Source organism: Copidosoma floridanum, unplaced genomic scaffold (genome assembly GCF_036245765.1).
Source record: "Copidosoma floridanum isolate Cflo_tuat_1 unplaced genomic scaffold, Cflo_Japanese_pri ptg000011l, whole genome shotgun sequence".
NCBI lineage: Eukaryota > Metazoa > Arthropoda > Insecta > Hymenoptera > Encyrtidae > Copidosoma > Copidosoma floridanum.
Window position 1 is genome coordinate 12,317,745 of NW_028321888.1, and position 20,473 is coordinate 12,338,217.

Sequence of the window (20,473 nt, forward strand, 5' to 3'; positions counted from 1 at the left end):
CTAATAAATACAATTTTGCTTAGGCGTCAAGAAACTGACGCAGAAAATTCATCGAGATTAAAACAGCAGCGTCAAAATCGACAACTAAAGAGTCCATTACGTGAGAGATCAGCTTTTCATTGTACCCTCACAGCAATCTCTGAAATCTTTAAAGATCCTACTTCAGATTTTTTAATGAGTAGAAAATGTATTTGTGTTTTTGTGGCAATAAAAATGTAGGGTTTAAGGTCCAGGACTTTGTTGCTCTGGTAATAAAGTTGTGAGGTATGAGAAAAAAAATTTTTTTTTAATATATATTTTTTTGGGGTTTAAAATCTTAACAGCTTTAAAAAATAGCCATTTTCGTGAATTTCACGGAAAAAACTGTAAATCAACGGCTTCTCATGGCCACCGATTATTTTATGGCATAAAGAACGCACGGTATCTTTCAGCGTAAATATTTTTTTGAATTTTTACACCTTATTATTTGACCAAATAAACTATATGGATTCCGAAAAAATATGTTTTTAATAAGATTTTTGTTCTGAGATGTGTCAGGAATATGTGCAAAATTTCTAACTGAAAATGTTTCACATTACATGTCAACACACTACGGTGTTTTATTTAGTTAGTCTCGGGCGAAGCCGAGACGGCGGGCTGCTATTCATCATATATCGCTAATAAAAAAGTAACTATCGGTGGCTTGCGAGACTTTTGGTTTTTTGCGCGTTAAACTTCACTTTCCTTGGGGTTTTGGAACAGAACGGACGTGTCACAATATTAGCAATCTAACCTAGAGCTTTGGACCGTTATATTTTTTCCTTCGACGTCTCATCGTCATCGACGAAAAAGTTTCTACCGTCTCCCAACGAGATCAAACGAGGGCGCTCACTACACTTCAACATCGTCTCCCCGCGAGACTCAAATTATTTCGTGGCAACGAAAATGCGGTCCTGCCTGGCCAGCAGACCCGAGAAAGCCGAGCGCCAGCTCGCATAACCAGACTCTCCTTCTTGGGAAGCTTTCGAAGCTCACGACTTTAAGGTACATTTTCACCTCATGCAACATACACATATTCACATACATACTCGCAAAAGCGATCGCTGTATCGGTTATTATTAACGACTGTATCACATTCTTGTATGTTAACACGAACAATAAAACAGGTTTTTTACCGAAAGGTTTTTTCCTGTAATGAATATCTTTTATCTACATTACTACTAACAACTCATAAAATAACCAATAAACAATAATAATATTGAGAGCGACGCTTACCCCTAAGGTCTTACTCTCATTGCGACATACAAATTGAAATTTAAATAGTCGCCCACGCTACACTCATGCTAGAGCTCGTATGTATGATGTAAAGTGTGACTCTAGGTATTTTTTGCTGTCCTTAATTCAAATTGGTTGAAAGGTGTACATGGGGTAGATCATTGGAAATTTAAAAAACTGTGTACTTTCGAACATGCCGTTTTTTACCGTAATACTTATGATATTTAAGAAAGTAAACGGTGATATCCCATTGATTTATCCTCAATCGGTGATGGGGCTTTTAAAAGAAGAGTATTAAAATGGTGAGTTACCCTTGAATACATGGTAACCCATTTAATTTTATAATTAATTATTAGTTTTTGGATAATATTGTATAACAATCTTACTGTCAGTTATGTAATAAAAAGTAAACATACAAAGTACAAAAAGTTCGCCCTTCGGGCACTCATATTTGTTCTTTGTGTCCTAGTGACGTAATGTACCTATAGGGATATTATTACATACAACAAATTGCTACTTACTTGGAACAAGAAGGGTCTAAATAGGAGACTTTAAAAAATATTAAAAAATCCAAGACACAGAATAATTATTTTGTCATACCGTGCACGGGATTTTGATATGGAACCATCTGTTGTGGTTCTGAAGATCTTAATTTGCACATGCAACACTAAGTGCGTATGAATCACATTCCTCTCGCACTAGTATCGTAATATAATATATCTTTACTTTTTGAGTCAAATATATGAAATAGTTAATTTTTGCATTTTCCATATTTGCTGATGAAAAATGGCGATGATAAATTCCAAAGTTCAAATTTATTTAAAAGTTTTAATTTATTATGGGTCATGGCTATAATTAGTAACCAGAAATTTCTGTTAGTCGTAATTTAATCATAACTGCATGTTTTATACTATATAGTCAATAAGTAGTATTATAAAAAATATACTTCTCAGGCACGATATACCTGAGGGTAAATAAACCATTTCATATTTTGCCCATGAAAAAAAATGTGACAGAAGTGGATTGTGTTTGACTCTTCCCTTTGCCTCCTCCCCCTTGACGTACTTCTGGTTTCCTCTACATACACTACAAGATTTTAAGTTTAATAATTTTATTTCTTTCTCTTTTAATCAATCCAAAACAAAAAAAAAAAACAGATTCCCGAGAGATTTAAACCCACGACCTCTTGTATTACAAACGGGATTACAACATGTTATCTTAGATGTTCGTAACACATTTGTAATGTAAATTTTTATTTACTTCTGGTTTGATTATACATTAAATAAATAATTTATTTATTAAAAAATATTTTTTAGGTACCCGTTTTTTTTCAAAAATTTAGAAATTAGTATATCCCAGCAGAGCAGGTTTCGTATATATTAATGAATATTTATTTTCCGTTCACTTATGATTAACTTGTTTTTTTTGAAACAAATAAATAATTGTTTATACAATTTTTTCTCACATTTTTTAATAATTTTCATATTAAAAAAAAAAATTTGGCGACACTGTATAAATACAATAAATTTTTTTTATCGCATTTTCTTCTTTTACAAAATTCGGAGAAGTGAGAGGAGCGCCAATATATGCAGCAACGCTGGAAATTATTATCGTGATATGGATAAGCTTACGTACACGCCTTTACGCATACTTGACCCCTTCATTTATGTGTTACTAGCAGCCTCCCGTCTCGGCTTCGCCCGAGACTTACTAAATAAAACACCGTAGTGTGTTGACACGTAATGTGAAACATTTTTAGTTAGAAAATTTTACACATATTCCCGATACATCTCAGAACAAAAATCTTCTTATTAAAAACATATTTTTTCGGAATCCATATAGTTTATTTAGTCAAATAATAAGGTGTACAAATTCAAAAAAATAATTATGCTGAAAAGTACCGTGCGTTCTTTATGCCATAAAATAATCGATGGCTATAAGAAGTTGTTGATTTGGTTTCTTCTGTGTAATTCACGAAAAGGGCTATTTTTTTAAGCTGTTAAGATTTAAAACCCCCAAAAAATTTATATTAAAAAAAAATTGTTTTTTCTCATATCTCACAATTTTATTACCAGAGCAACAAAGTCCTGGACCTTAAACCCTACATTTTTTATTGCCACAAAAACACAAATACATTTTCTAATTATTTAAAAATCTGAAGTAGGATCTTTAAAGATTTCAGAGATTGCTGTGAGGGTACAATGAAAAGCTGATCTCTCACGTAATGGACTCTTAAGTTGACGATTTTGACGCTGCTGTTTCAATCTCGATAAATTTTCTGCGTCAGTTTCTTGACGCCTCAAATTGTATTCATTAGATACATTTGAGGTTTTCTTTCCAATATACCCTTTTGCGACTATTGGTATGCTTACGACTTTTATGACCCCTAAAGGATATTTTAAGTCAACTTTGTTAATTTTAATACATTTGTTCGCAAGGTAGTTCGACGTCCGATGGCCCTAAAAAAGACCGGTGAGCTTCTTAAGTTAACTCTTTTTTGACTGCAGTTAACAGCAATTGTGACTGCCTGGATACCTCAGGGTGATCTTCTCTGGCTTACTGTTGAAGACCCAGACTGATTGGGAGAAAAATTACAAAGTCCGAAGCTTTGGGGCTAGTTGTAGTGCTCTTTTCCAACGTATCCCGGTATAACGTCGAAGACGTTGGTGTCTTTTTTATTTTGCAGATTTTGTTGTTTTGGTGATCTTAGATGGGGAGATTGGTTAGTGATACTTGTCCAGTAGAGGCTGTCCCGTTGGCTCAAGTTTTTTTTTCCTTTATAGCTGTTATAGGTTTGCCCAGCGCAGACCTTGGAGAGGATCAGTGATTCCTGGTTGAATGCTTAGAGTCGAGAGGGTAATATAGAGTCGTCGGTCACCGGGTTTCCCAGCCTTGCGAAGAACAACTCCGCAGGTGACGTCTGCCAGTGAATAGCTGACTTGGTTTAATAGTGCCCGTCTTTAGTTAATATAGTCTTTTAGTTGACGAATCACTTCCGGAAATGGTAATAAAAATGTATTTGTTGGCAAGGTAGTTTACACTAAGGTGGCCCCTAAAAAGAACCGATGAAATTGATGGTTAAGTAGGGAACGTAAATACTTACAATGGCCCTAAAAATCGCCAGTGGTCAAACTTCCAGGCTATTCTTTATTATTATTCCTGATGATGAAGAGCTGGCTACGGGTTGCTTGATTCTTACCCTGGGAGTCTCGATGTACGGAGACTGTGATGGAGGGAGGTACGCCGCTGACCAAAGAATATCTCGTCTCGGGTCGTTCCCCGGATAACCAACTGCTCAATTGCTCATCTTTAGACGGGAACATGTGGGTAAGCGCGTTGGGGACGCGACTACCAAGAAGGTAGCCGTTGCGGCTTCCCGTGCCCATCAGAGCTGTTTTTCCTTGCTTACATTTGTAGCCCCAAATTCTTTAATTACACCAGGTGGGATGTTGGGACTGCCACACAACTCTGAAGAGTTGGTGCAGATTGTGCTCTGGCTAGATATGTCTTCTGGTATTCTGGCAGAGACGGCATCGGTTGGAATTAATTTATTTTTCTTTGATCCCACTCGTCGAGATTCAGGGTGAAGGGACACTTAGGTTCCTTCCCCTTAGAGAAGAGTGTCGTCCGTAACCGGGATACCCAGCTGCAGGACTATCATCAGCATTCTCTGAACAGCTTGATGAGCTGCCGAAGCTCGACTATACAGCTAACGATACGCTCCGGCCTATTATAACCACACTTATTCAATTGTGTTGCAGGTAGCTTCGATTTTATGTCGACGCCACCTAGAGGATTTTACTGAACTAAAGTGAAAAGCTGGCGTATTTTTGCAAAACTTTGAGCTCATTTATTGCTATTGTTATTAAATTTTTTAAGATAAAAACTATACTAAAACCATCTAGGAAGTATCATGAATCAGTGTGCAAAATTTCAGCAAAATTGGTTCAGTAGTTTTCGCGGTTAGCGATTACAACGGTTTTAGCGACTTTGCTTTATATATTAGTAAGATTAAAACAAAAATCATTATAGATTTATTTGAAAATGAAACAGGTAATCTTCCATACATACAAAAATTAGGGGGTTCATACAGATCTTATAAATGCAATTTTAAGTGATTTTTGTTGCAAATTTTTAAAATTAAATATGTAAAAGAGGGTACAGTTGAATAATCTGCAATTTTTTTGGGTATTTCTTATGGTATTTTTAGTATACTTTTAATGCTTAAATAATATCTTTCAAAAAAAACTATGTGCGATGAAAGTCCTGTAGGGACATCCACTGGCATGTACTACTATGCTATTAAAAAGTTATAAATAGATGATAAATATGAGCTTGACTTAACAGGTGTAATTAGGGTAGGCAGTATAGGAAGTTGTTTTGAAACCATTGGAAAATTCGATGAAAGTGCACAGTCTTATACTGGCCAGCCGTCATATTGTTTATATTGTATTATATCATTATATATTGTTTATAGTTGTTCAGTTTATGAATATTAAGTTTTTTAAAACCACACCCAACTAACGTAGGTATACTCATTCCAACAATAATTGCTCCACCTTTTTACAAAGTATCTGGTTCTTCTAAGATGAATTCTATTAGGCAATGCTAAATGATTTCATACACTTATTACTTAATTTGTGGCCATTAATTGAAAATTTTTTAATTTTTATATCAAAATTCGAAACTGAATTTTCAGTAGAAGATACAATTTCAACTAAAGGAAAAACAAATATCAATATTATAACTTATAAAGTGATCACTTTTTTTAACGTGTGTTTTATCAAAGTTACAGTTATAAGGGGAAAAAGGTTTTTTTTTTTCAATGTAGCAACTATCCAAAATAAAATAAAATATTAATTAACTTGGATAAATACTCTTTTTCATGAAATAAATTAACTAAATAATTTTATAGGACTGAGGACAGTGTGATAATTAAAACTTTAGATTTAATTTTTGTCGTCAAAGATTATAAATATACCCAGTTAAGTAATAAGAAAAAGGTATACGAACAACTACAATAATATTATTTATTCATTTATAAGAAAATGTAATTTAGAATCTTATTTGATTGCTCGTATGGTCTGTCAAAAGATGGTATTATTACAGTTAAAAAGAATTTGTAAATAAAAAAATACGCAGAATGCTTTTTCTAATTCATGAAGGAATTCTCAATGGTATTGAGAAAACTTCTCGCAAGCAAGTAAAAATAACGAAGGTAACCAACCAACAGTAGATGAGTCAATTTTTTACCATAGACGAATGAATTTATACAAATATACCTATAGCATAATAACACATACCAACATACACGTCCGCAAACGCCGACATATGTAAAAAACATATAAAGAGAACTTAAATAATTGATATTTGTTTCCCGATTCATAATGTGACCATTAATTGTGATGTAGAGCATTTCTTAGATCAACCGTTTATGGTTTTTATAGCCAAATTACTATTATTCAATATATCCATTCTGTTTTTCACAATATTATAATCTTTATTTAATATAGTACTTTGTTTTACGCTTCTTTAAATATTTTTTCGTTTCTTCATAAAGTTAAAAAAAAATTTGTGACATTCATTTCCACACGATTAACTAATACTCTTTTGAGTATTTAAAGGCATTCTCATTTTAAATTATGTTACATTATTTTATTATGTTTTCGTTGTTACATCTTACTCGATCATCGTTCTCATGCAGCATTTATCTAAAAATAGTTTAATTTCCTTTATTATTATAATGACAAGACTAATATATTTGAATATCTATTAATCAAATTTTACATAACTTAACTACACAAATGAGTTATAACTTTCTCATTTTTCATTCATGTCACATGTCTGCAAACAATTTGGGAAATCGGTGAACATTTTTTAGAAGAAGAACTGAGTTGAAACAAAAATATTATCAATCCAAATTTTTTATACTTAATGGACGTGACGTATAAATATATATATTTACAACAAAATCGCTTAGCATATTTGTAAGAAATTTTGTAATATCTAAGGCACACTAAAACATAACTCTCAAAAACTTTAACTGTCGTATTTTGTTTCAGAAACGTTTTCTTCGTGAATTTTCGAGAAAGCCATATACTTTTACTTGAAAGCATTTGTGGTATTTTGATTGAGATTTTGTAAATGCTTATGATAATTTTTTGTAGGGACTTTGAAGGATTCTTTTTTATTAGTGACTACGTGAGGGTATCCTCAAAAGTTGCCCTTATTCCATCAATGATATCTTATTTTTTCAAAGATACAGAGACTGCAGCACTTTTATCTACTTTTAAAGATATTCACTTATCCCATGATTTAAATTATCTTATAGTATTGTACTTCTATCACATATTTTTGGTTGTTGAAAACATCACTAACATGCCCTTTTCTTAAATTAGTGATTTCTTGCAGGAAGCTAACTGAAGTAGGACTATTTAGGTAGCACCTTTTAGTATATAATTGGTGACTGCGCTAGATAAACAAATTAGCAAATTTTTTTGACACTTAAATAGTATATTACGACCCAAGGCCAGAAAACTGAAGATCCCGGCCTGCGTGGTTATAATGGCCGAGGCAAAGCCGAGGCCCTCATACACGCAGGCCGGGGTCTTTAGTTTACTGGCCGTGGGTCGTATACGATTTTTCTTCATACCCCGGCCGAAAGTACGTTTGATAAATAACTAATAAATAGCATGTCTGGTTGATAGTTGACGCTCTGACGCTCGAGTATATACGTATACGTTATTTTTTTGCTGTCTGCATCAGCGCCATCCACCGGGGATCTCTTGTAACACATGTTGCTCATGTGTAGTCGATGCCCGCCCCGACTTTTGCAGGCCAAAGCAAAGCCGAGGCTGTGCTGGTCGGGGGGGCGGGAATCGACGACTTTTTTTACTAACATTTTGTAAGAAATCAGAAATTAAATACGATTCATTGAATAAGTGCAGTAGGAAAGCTTCATGAGTATGAAGTAATTATTATTTCTATCCGAATAATCTTTATTAGATAATGAAATTTTTTTTATAAAAAACCAAACTATACATAGTATTTTATAGTAGATATTTATAGATATTTTGTAACAAATAGTAAGTTGAAATTTTATTTTTTTTTGTAAAAATAATATTTTCAAGTACAAAATTTTGCAGTGAAAATTCTTATTTGTAGCAATATTTTTACAGGCAAACAAAATTTTTGAAGCTATTTCTTTTCATTTACATTAAAAGTACAATTATGAAAATAACAATCTCGATGACAGCATCGAGGCAAGAGCAGTCTATACACTACATATATTGCGTGCACGAGTCGGGCTCGTCGGCTCGGTTCTTGCTGTTCTTGCTTCCACTGCGCGTGCGCTGCTGATAGCAGCAGCAAAAGGCACGCAGCCAATCAGAGGCGCCCTCTTTTCTGGCCGGCCACAAAAGCTACCCTTCCTTGAGTAAAATCGAGCAGGGATGCACGTACTTTCGGCCGGGGTATGAAAAAAAACTATTTGTTCACTTGAGTTTTATCCATTTTTGATTTATTCATGTTACTTTGTGTAATCAAATCATGTATTTTTTTAATATCCAAGGAGGCTATCCAGATATTTAAAAATCAAGTCTTTATAGCTAGGCTGAAGTAGCTAAGAAAGTAAGGCTCGATGAGAACACACATAAACTTTTAGAACAAAAAAAAAAGAAAAAAAACGAAATAAAAAATCAGACTTTTAACACAGGCCTTACAAAGCAATGGAATATATTCAATATAAGTTACAGTTTTTCAGCCCAAAATAGGGCCATATGATACAAAAACTGAGCCAAGTTTATTGTAGTTATAATTTTTCAAATAGTATTGTACAAAAATCGAAGAATATTTGTTATTACAAGTAGATACCGGAGAATTTGTAAGTTAGCTTGTCATTCGGTCTGCTGTTTTACAAGTCTGCGAAATTTAAAAACTTCCATCAAAACAAAGAATGCCAGTGCAATGCTCATACCAGCGCACTGCAGAATCAAATTATTATATTCTGCTTAGATTTAGGAATCTTTTGAAAGAGTTTAGATAATGTGTTTACATTTCTGGCTTGGACCAATATGAGCACTAAGTAATTTCGTATAAATATTTTCTACTGGATAGTCTCCTTAGTATCTATTAATATTTTTTAAATCAGCTCACACATACTCTGAAGTAGAAGTGAATCCTTTGAAGTTAAAAAAAAAAAATACTCAGAAACCTTTATGGCTATGAAATTCTTAATTCATAGTTTAACATTACACAGTTAACAGCAAACATACACAGATACGTAGTTAAAAAATTTTTTGAACCTCTGAAAAAAACGTTGGAATAGTGGTTTTTATACTTGGCACATGTAGGTGACACATTTCCCCAGGGCAAACAACAAACCCGGTAACCTGCGAAGAAAGGTCTATGCAACTCCTTATGCTTTTCATGATTAGATGCAAGCTAGCTGCGAACTTTACTTTTACAACTAAAAGTGCAGTTAAAGTCAAAAGGTTAAAAAAACGCCCAAAGTAGGAAAAGGCTATAATTCACTAAACCAACAAGCAACTTAAAAATAAAATATTCAAATTTTATTAAAAACATTGAAATTCAATTTTTTTATAACTTAACATTTTTATTTTAATATTTTTACTTTTAAGTTTAAAAAATGAACATTTTAACTTTGATATTTGGACCTAATTGTGTAAGCTTTGTAACATAAAATCTATGAATTCAAAATACGCTATTTAGAATTCAAAGAATGAAGGGCAAAAAAGGAGGCTCCCGTCGCTCTTGTAACTCCCTTGTTATCTCATTCTCGTTATCTTGACTACGGGAAGGTGCACTTTCAATTTCATCCTCTATTGCAGATATTTTTCGTTTTCTTAATTTCAATCCTTGCGATGGCTTCTCTTGATGATCAGCAAGGGGTTGAATTCTTCTTCTTCTTCTTCTATTCTTTATTAAAACTTTTCTTGATTTTTTAATTTTCAATTTTTGGTACAATTTCTCAAAAAAAAGGATAATTAAAGCAAGGAGGCATCCAATGAATATAATTACGAAAAGTGGTGTCACCTCTCTCATACCAAAAGGTGTATACGTATTTTTTTTTTCAATATTTTCCTTGAAAAAACTTATATCGCTCAATCTAGCTAGTGCTCCATTTTCAATAATTTTTTTTATACTGAAAAAAAAAACGTTATTGTAATTGCTGAACAACAATTATTTCAATTCAAAAATACTTACAAATAATCAAAAAATTCATACACAGGAAGGCCTTTCTTAAAACCAATACCAGTTGGTAGCAGTCTATCTTGTGGAAATGCTACTTGTTTGCATGGTGATTTAATTATTTTGGGATGTCGAAGCCTGCCAATTCCATAGTAAGCAAGTCTCTCGTTGCATACCTATAAGTTGAAAAAAAAGTAATAATAGTAAGTACCTAAGTAATTAAAGTATATTATATAACACCTCATATATGTTTTTAACTATGGACATTAATACAATCAAATAGTAGTATGCTATAGTCTTTGTAAAAAAAACATTAAACTTTTAAAAATACAACATTTCGGTGGCCTCTGATGTGATGGGTAGGCTTTTTTAGGTTCATACAAATATTTTGATTTTCATACCTTTTAAAATAATATATAATTATGAGCTAAAGTTTTCAATACATCCTGTGTAAGAATCAATATTTACAGATCTCACACCAACGTGTTAAATTTAAACCTTAGTGCAGGTATTATTCTTTACAAAGATATCTAAGACATTGCATCTTAAGCGCCCTCAGTGTTAAACTTAAATTTCATTGTTTATTTTTACTGAAAGACATTTTTGATAAAATTTGTTTAGTTAATTAAAAACATCCATGGAATAACATGACCTTAAATAACATGTTTATGTGACGTATATTCGGTAAGTATGCACCCCCAGAGGCCCCTGTTAATTTTTTATAATATTCATGACAAAAATGGTTTGGTGATAGTAGGATCCGAAGTATTAACAGTGCACTTTATTTTTGTAGTAAACCTATGAATGTCTATTCCAGCACTATTGACTTCAACTGATTATTATTTCGACAACCAATCTCAGGGCAACTAAAATGGAAAGACAAAATGAATTTTTAGTGTTCAGGGTATTATTTTACTAATTATAAATTATTATAATAACTACTCCTTATTAAACTTTATCGTTTTACATAAATTTAATTTTTAAATGTCGCACGCAGCTCCGATTTCATCACTTTGCGCCTGATAGTACCACCTACCGCCCACTAGTTGGCAACTACTAGTTTTTACCAAATATGGCAAGTAAAAAGGTAGTTTATAGTTTATAAGAAGGGCTGCGCGACGCCATACAAAATTTCACTCGGTACACTTGATATAAGTACAAGTCTATGTCAGGTTCTTGCTTGACGAGACCTGTTCAAAGGCAGCACCTAGAGTGATAATTTGGTACAATAATCACTTATGTATTTAACCACTCAAAAGGCTCTAGGTACGTATTGACTTTAATTTTACTCACTCTCGCCTTCCTTCCCTGCATAACGGGGTATTGTTGACCACCTCCTTTAAGAATCTAAACAATATACTCGCAATATTCTCGTTAAGGTAGTTGTACAGGTACCGCAAGAGTCATGAAACTTTTTGATTTGTGTAGTAGAACGATCTGGCAACGTCGCTTTGCGGTCATGTGTGTGTGCCTGTAAGTGTGTGTTCAGAGCATCATAGAAGGAGCACTTCGTTGATCAGCTGTAGCAAAAGGAGAAGCGTGTGTATCTTTTTTTTAGTTAATAAAATAGTCATGCCCAAAGAAAAAAATAAGAAGTTTTTTTGGAACGGTGTAAGGGTAAGCGAGAAAGTATATAATGCACGCATTAATCAGCAAAAAGCCGGCCGTAATATATGGCAATAAAATTGTTTTGATGTTCTTTGTATATCAGTTCGTTTTATTATTTATATATTTATTTATCATATTTATTTAAAATATACGTCCTATAACAATAATTGAAAATCTATAAGAGAGATTGCAGTAATCAGGATTTACGAGCAATCATATGTACCTATTTACCTTTTCAAACCGCGCGCGTAATATCAGATTATGCGGCGTTGCCATATTTTCAAATAGCGTCTCACAAATGCACATTCTTCACGCTTTACTATTTAATTACTTTTCTCACAAGTACCCTTGGAAGGTTTTGAAAGCGAATATATAATTGTCATTTAATTATCTTTCTACTGTCCAAAGGGCATCAAAACCTATCCTATATTAGCAACGATATGAATGATAATATACAGACAGCTCCGCGGTTTCCCATAAGACGCCATGTTGAATTGGCATGTAAACAAAAACTCAAGGCATGCAAATAATTATGAATATCTTCCTTTATAGGTACCCTCGGGTCGAAAAAAATTTAGATTTCTTATTTTTATGCATTAATCTAAGGTAAAGTACCCAATTGTGGTCCCCTTACCCCAGTTAATGGTCCATATCTGAATTAACCATTAATAAATAATTGTTAATCAAGTTTAAAGCCTGTAAGTTAATAGTAAATCAAAACATAAGGCATTGAGCAAAGAATTAAATAAATTTTCTCCCGATTATCATAAAATTAGCATGTTTTTCAACGTATTTATTATCGTCATGTGCAGTGCGTATAGCAAGTCGGTTAAGTTGTGCAGGTGTTAATGCGCTTTTCGTCAACTTTGAAATACAGGTTTAAAATTTTGTATTCTGTTTTGTGCAATGTTTTTCATATGAATCAAAAGCTTATAGTTTAAGGATTTGACGTATTACCAATAAAAAATTGAAAAAATAGAATTTCATTAAAAATTTCGATGGTCCATCAAAAGGTGTCCTTATGATGAATGTACCCCAGTTTTTGGCCCGCAATTACAACGGTCCATAATTACCGGCCCTATTGCTCAGTCCCACTGTTCAAGCGAAGTACCCCAATTGTGAGAGTGTATTTTTTTTTTAGTTTGCTGGTTACAATGATTTAATCGTCAGTAAATCAGTTTTAAAGTGCTACTGTAAGTATAATTTACCGTCTCAATCACACAATTGACTCAGTGATGATTGTTGTACGATTACTTAATATAAACAGATTCACATAACCCTACTTATGAAGAAGTTGCTAATGCTTTTAAGTTTTCATTAAATTCAAGCCTTTATTGATGATAAAAGTTCAAAAGATGCATGCACACTTTCAACTTTCCCTACTGTTTTTCACAGAGGTACTTATATTGTCAGACAGAAATGGATTCAAAAGATGTTATCAAAGGCTTTAGAGAAAAAATAAAAGTTATTGCAGAAAAAATAAAAAAAGAAGAAATTATTGAAACTAAAAGAGGTTTGATCGAAGAGAAAAAGAATATTGAAGATGATAAATTTAGATTTAAAATGAAACTTAAAGATATTCAAAAACAGATTAATGATTTGCAGTACGATATAAAATCTGATAGTTAATTTCCAAATGTATCACGAGAACTTCTTGTAACTGTATACCTAAGTGTTCATTTTTTTAAATTAAATCTAGGTATATTTTGTAACATTACAATTTTACTGTGATATCATAACATTAATGAATATTTAAAATAAAAGGCTATAATAGTAAATATAAATTACTGAATCTTCTTAAAAAGCTCATAATATACTTGCTCTGCGTAAATAATGCGAAAACACACAGCGGTCCAATAATTGGGGTACGCAAGGTCTTTGCCATGGAATATGCATGGTCCAACAACTGGGGTACTTCGCCGTCTAGTCTCAAAAATATGGTCTTAAAAGTCATATTTTTAAAAGCTAATTATTAAATAAATGAGCAAAAATTTTAAGTAAATTTTGTAAAGTTTCATTCAAAAAGGCATTTAAAATGAATTAAACAAATAACTTTTGCATACTATCGGTGTTTTGTGTGTGTAATATTTATTATATTGCTGACCTCAACATTTAGGGGACCACAATTGGGTACTTTACCTTACCATCCTGCAAAATATCATAATTTTCTATCCTATATTTCAATTTGCTGTACAACTACCTTAAGCGAGAAGCTGGCATAGAATTGTATCGGGTGATCCAGGTGGAGTGTTTGCAAGAGGTTGTGCAGCCCTTCTTATTAACTACAAACTACCTTTTTCGTTGCGATGTTTCGTAGAAACTAGTAGTTTCCACCTATGGGGCGGTAGGTGGTACTATCAGGCGCAAAATTTTAAAATCGGAGCTGCGTGCGACATTTAAAATTCAAATTTATGTTAAACGATTAAATTCAATGAGGAGTAGTTGTTTTAATAATTCATAATTAATAAAATAATAGCTTAAATGGTAACAAATGGTCTCATTGATTAGCTTTCACAGTTATGAAAATAATAAACAGTGGTTACAGTAAACTGTCACTGTCGTCAAAATAGCTATCTCTGGGATAGACATTCATAATTTTACTGCAAAATTAAAGTAAACTGTCAAGGTTCCATACCCGTGTCCGTTATTTCATCATTTATACACCAAATAATGTAATTTGAATGATAGAGTCATAGTTTTCAATCGCAAAAACTATTAAACTATTTTTTTCTCTTTCTTTTACGATATCAGTTATTCATATTCTTATTCTTATCTATTAATGTTTATCAAGGTAAGATACATTCGATACTCGTACTTCGACTGCAAAACTTAAAAACTCTTTTAACGAACTTCAATCAGCTTCTTAAATATTCTTTATTTTAGACAATCGTTATTTATAAGCGCAATTTCTTCTGACCCATGATAAAAAGGAGGTGATACTTACGAGCCTGTATCAGTTGCGTATAAGTCGTTCCGAAACATGTAAACAGCTCTCATTTTAACCATACAAAAAAAAGTCCACAATAGCTCTGAGTAACCACTGTTTGTATTACAGAGATATGCCATGCAATATAAAACTTGTTATATAAAAGCCGTTTGCGTCGCTGCTACGTTAAGCGCTATGGATTTAATGATTTTATTTTAGAGTAGATCAACAGGTAGGAGATGTTATGGGTCTGATTAATTGATTATTTGAAAATTTGTCAAACACACTAGAAACATATTTGATAGTATAATCAATGAGTAAAATACTTCTTAAATCAGCTGAAAACCCTGAACTTGTCTCATAATAATAAATATTGTAGAATAATGCCTATGATTTTTATGGATTCATACATATAAAAAGTGAGTTTTTTATGGACTACTTGACAGCCATGTAACTGTTTTCCTAACAAAATGTTGCAATAATTGGGTACAAAATATTCATAAAATTTGTATCTATAGTAAAATACATGTCCCAGCCTAAGTAGAATAATTAAAATCTCCCAGACTACATTTTTTTATGAATTCTCGGTTGGAAACTCACAATTTTTCATTTTAAAAAATTATAAATTTGATTCTTTTAAAAATATCATAGAAAACCATGTAAAGTCTAGTATATTTTACCAAAGTGATTCATATAAATGATAATGAGCTTTAATTATTACCTGTTCCATAGCCTCCTTTATATTTGTTGGTAACTCGTCATGGTTTTTTAAATATGAGCTTATATTTTTAAGCATGTCCTTGTTCAATCTCTAAAAGGATACAGTAACATCATTTCTTAATTTTTTTTCCATTTCCTAACCAGCGATTAAAAAAGTTTGGAATTACGGGAAACAAGTGAGTCAGCTCTGAGTCTTTACGAATAATTAGTTTGTACGTTCCATCCTTGAGAAATCCATGAATATCTTCAAAAGGTATAGTTGGTTCAAAAACCGTAGAAAAACTGGTAAAACATCCCGAGTATACCGAGATGAAAATAAAGGATGATAGTAATAGCGATAGCTGTGCCAATTTGAATGATAAGCAGCTAAGTTGTAAGTCTGTGAATTTTGTAAAAATAGAAGATATAGTTAACTTTTTATTCATTGCATTTTTTTAACGCGAAAGTAATTGTAATATGATATTTTGTTGTGGATTTTCATTGTAACCTAATGAACATAGTAGTTGAATATTAAAATTCTGAAAAAATGTGTTAATTACAGTGTCTACAGCAGGGTTTAATAGTTTCAATACATACTTTTACTTGTAATTAAATGGGATAATCATTTTGACTTTCTTTTGGTCAGCCAAACAAAACAATTTTACAAATTTAAATTATTTTGGTGATTTTCTACTCACAAAAAGCAATATAAAGGTGTAATTTATGTATCGTTTTTTTGGTTCCTGAGTATATATATATATATGTATATCAGTTGTCACACGTGCATCATTTTTTGGATAAGACACTATTAACTCATTATTACGATACATAAGCATAATTGAAAAAAAGATAATCCTATGCATTTATCACCTGGATGTTCCTGATGAACCAGAATTCGCCAGACGTACATATAACTGTCCAATATCGACAATCGATAGTTATTTTCACGATTATGTACTATTGCCAGGATGGTAAAAAGCCATGGGACAACAAGGGCAAGAAAAATTAAATAAGCCCAAATAGACTTGTTAAAAACCTGTTACAAAAAAAAAATCAAGTTACAAATAAAACAAAACAGCAAATGATTACGATGACAAAACTTTTCTTACTTCAATATATGCATTCCATGGAATTTCTGCATCAGGAATTTTGAATAATAACATATGTCTACGCTCAACAGTTGTAACTGTGATGTCAAACTTTTGAAAAACGTTTTTAGACAGCTCTAAGCTATGGACAATATCAGAGGTATCCCATGAACCATTATGTTTTTTCAAAACTATATTCATGTATGCTGCTACCTCTTCAATGAGCACAGCATGTTCTTCATTTTTCTTTGACTCTTGTCCAGGCTACAAACGATTTTATGAAAGAAGCTTTTCATTTGGATGCAAAAATATTTTCAAGACAAAAAATGAGATACGCTCATTACCTCAAAAGTAACTGTAAGTGTAACCCCCGTAAGATTTTTCCTCCTCTGAAATAAGTTTTCCTCATTCATGACTTCTAATTTATTCCCCTCTCTCCACTCAAGGAATGATAGTATCTGCAATTCAGTCGTTGGTTCTACAGAATACCATTCTCTTATAATTGGATCCTCACCACACTTTACCAGCACCTGACTTGCGTAGTTGATATTTAAATAATTCTCTTTTGGCCTATGACAGACATTCTGCGTATCCTCAGTCATAGCTGATGAGAACAATAAAAGCCACACGTGAGAAGATAAGTCGTTCTCTTTTGCGAAGCTCACGAACTTTTCAAAGTCATCGATAGTATTTAAAAGAACCGCAAATAATGATTGGAGATGGGCTTTTATTTTCGGTAATTCTTCTGGTAAATCTGATAAGTTTACCGCAACGGAGTAGTGTGAAGTACGAGATAGATCCCTTGTCATTGCCACAACAGAGTGCTCATCTGTTATATTGCAAGTGAGACTATTAATTGACAAAAAAAATAATTTTTATAGATTCAGTCTATTAGTTACTTACGCTTAAAGTCACTGTAAATTATTGCAGTACTCGTGATGCCATAAAACTTGTTTAGTTCAGTTATTATTTTAACGTTACTTTCTTCGCTGCTTGAGGAATATTTTCCCAAAACAAATGAAAAAATAAATGAAACCACAACAAAACAGTATATCTTCATTTTTCTGGTCTAAAAAGAAAATAATCAAAAGTCATTAGAATTTTATGACACAAATATAAAGAATATTATAATACATTCTTTTCAAAATTGAGTAAAAACGAAAGTAAGTCTTACAAATAATTCTTTTTAATCACGTTTCAGTAAAACTTGCCTTTATAATGATTACTGTAGGTTCACAAAACTCCTGTTCGTTTCTCGATCTGAAACAAAAAAAAAACTATAAAAAAAAAAATTATTATTTCTGTAGTTGGTAGTACATACCACCAGGGAAAGGATATACTCCTAGTGCTTAATCTGGCTGGATGAGCACCAGGTACGAGCTCTATTTTTCCTACTGAGATCACAGTCAGAGTCTAGAAATAAAAAAAGCACGCTAAAAGTTAAATTACAATCTTGTATAGTGAAAACATGTATTGCGTTCTATTTTAGGTGCTATAATAGAAAAATCTAATCAAGTAGTACTTAATGAATGGATTCGAATATAATTTATTCTGCACAGTAGGTAATAAATAATTTATGGTGCTGGTAAGAAATTAACTGGCAGTCATGGTTTACATTTCATTAAACGTGTTTTGTATTCGACTATTATTTTACAATTTTGATGTTCAGTGGAACTCAAACTTTAAAGCGTGTGTGTACAATTCTTAACCAATAAAATGATGATAGGTAGAGAAAGAGAAGTTGATCGAGTAAAAAGCGCCCTCCCTTCTTTCCCTGTCGCGTTGCTATGCAAAACAATTTTGTAATTTGTCAGTCTAATGTGGCGCCGCAAAGACGTACGACAGAGAGAAATTTTATTGCAAGAGAGCGTATCTCTTTTTTTGAATTATGTTTCTATTGCAAATAATTTATTTTTTCTATGGACACGTGCACGTTCCTGGAAGCATGCATGTCAAAAGCTCTGGAACAGCAATAGAATCTTGTAAAAATTATCCTTTCTCTCTTGTCGCTAGCCACCAAGCGTATTGGTGCTAGACCATCATGTTTGAAGAGGTTATTAATAGCCTTTTATTTATTGTTAATAATCTTTGTATTTAATTATAATAACCGGACAAAGGCCTCTTGTTTTAGATTAAATTAAATCTTTTTAATTTTTTAATATTCGTTGTATCGATCTTTATTTATTGTTATAATAAAGATCCATTTCACAAAGATCAATAAGCATCTTCGAGGTTAGCTACAACTTCACAACCGTTTGATCGTCAAGGCTAAATTTTCCTCGCTACGCAGCTCAATGTGCTCACGACTCGTAATCGCCACCCTGCTGCAGCATTGTACTTCAAACTCAATTCGAGCTAAATATTTTGAATTGAAGGATTTTTGTGGCAAAATAACACGTTTTAATTTGAAATGTATACCGGCGTATTTTTATAATTATTGGCAAAAGTTTCGTGTCTACGAAAAAGGTGGAAATCGGGTTCATTTTTTGCTTATCGCTCAATCATCGTGCTTGCGTATACAAAGCTGTACAAGTTTGCTAACTTTTAAACAAACAACGTTCGCTTTCAAGGGTGATTATGGGAAATTCCATCACTATATCTCTAGTTTTTGCACCAATAACACATTAAAATGACGGCTCGGATAAGGTTAATTAACCAAAAGCGAGCTTCGTTAAAGGCTCAGATTACGCATCTAGAAAAGTTCGTAAAGGACGTGCAAGCTGATCCTCCGGTGCATGCGGAGGTAAGAATTGTTCGAGCGCGTCTCTCGCGCACGATAGAACTTTTCCGTGCTTACGAAGAGCTTCATGATAAGCTCTCGTCATTGGTTGAAAAAGACAGCGACGACCTCGCGGAATTTAACGATTTGGAGACGCGCTTCTATAATGCATCTACAAAATGCGAAGAATTATTTCCTGATGAAACAGTTGTTTGGCAACCACCGCAGCTTGGCGGTGACGGTTTTAATACAACGATTAGTGACAAAAATCAAAGGTTAAAGCTCCTCGTCGCTGAGCTGCCTAAGTTTGATGGCGACATAGCTAAATGGCTGTCATTTGAAAATGCTTTTATTACGATCATAGATTCAGCAGAAATATCCAATTTACAAAAACCTATACACCTTCAGTCATGCTTGATTGGGGACGCTTTGACTAAAATCTCAGTGTATAGTGTCAGTGAGGAAAATTATACACACGATTGGAAATTGCTTACCGATGCTTTCGATCAAACGCGTATCCTTATGGCCGCTCATGTTGACGCTATTCTTGATACGAGGGTCTTGACAGAGGCTTTGCATGAAAATTTAACTAAGCTAATTGACGAAATGCGGCAGCACGTCAATACCCTCGCTTCCCTAAAAATTACGCTCGACGAAAATTTGCTAACGAGAATTTTAGAGCGCGCGTTACCCATTGATATCAGATCAAAATGGGAGGACACGTTGAGGCTAAGCGAGATTCCAAAATTAGACGATATTTATAAATTTATTTTCGAAACGGCTTTTAAGTTACTTACAATCAAGCAGAACGAAGCGTGAATTAAGCCCGAAAGCAATGATCGGAAAAAATGTGCAGCTGGTGCGGTAGAGCAGAATGAAACAAAGCGCAAAAAATCTGAAACGAGTGCTTGCTCGCTGGCTACAAATATTTCGCGTGAGTGTCCGGTTTGCAAAAACGACAGTCACCCT

At 33.0% G+C, this 20,473-nt stretch overlaps 1 protein-coding gene across 1 annotated transcript; it reads left to right on the plus strand.

Moving 5' to 3' along the window:
• The first annotated feature begins 19,414 nt into the window (after window positions 1-19,414).
• Window positions 19,415-20,323, plus strand: LOC149375196 (uncharacterized). Its single transcript, XM_089589984.1, has one exon. The coding sequence runs from the start codon at window positions 19,415-19,417 to the stop codon at window positions 20,321-20,323; it is 909 nt and encodes a 302-aa protein (XP_089446110.1).
• Window positions 20,324-20,473: the final 150 nt, after the last annotated feature.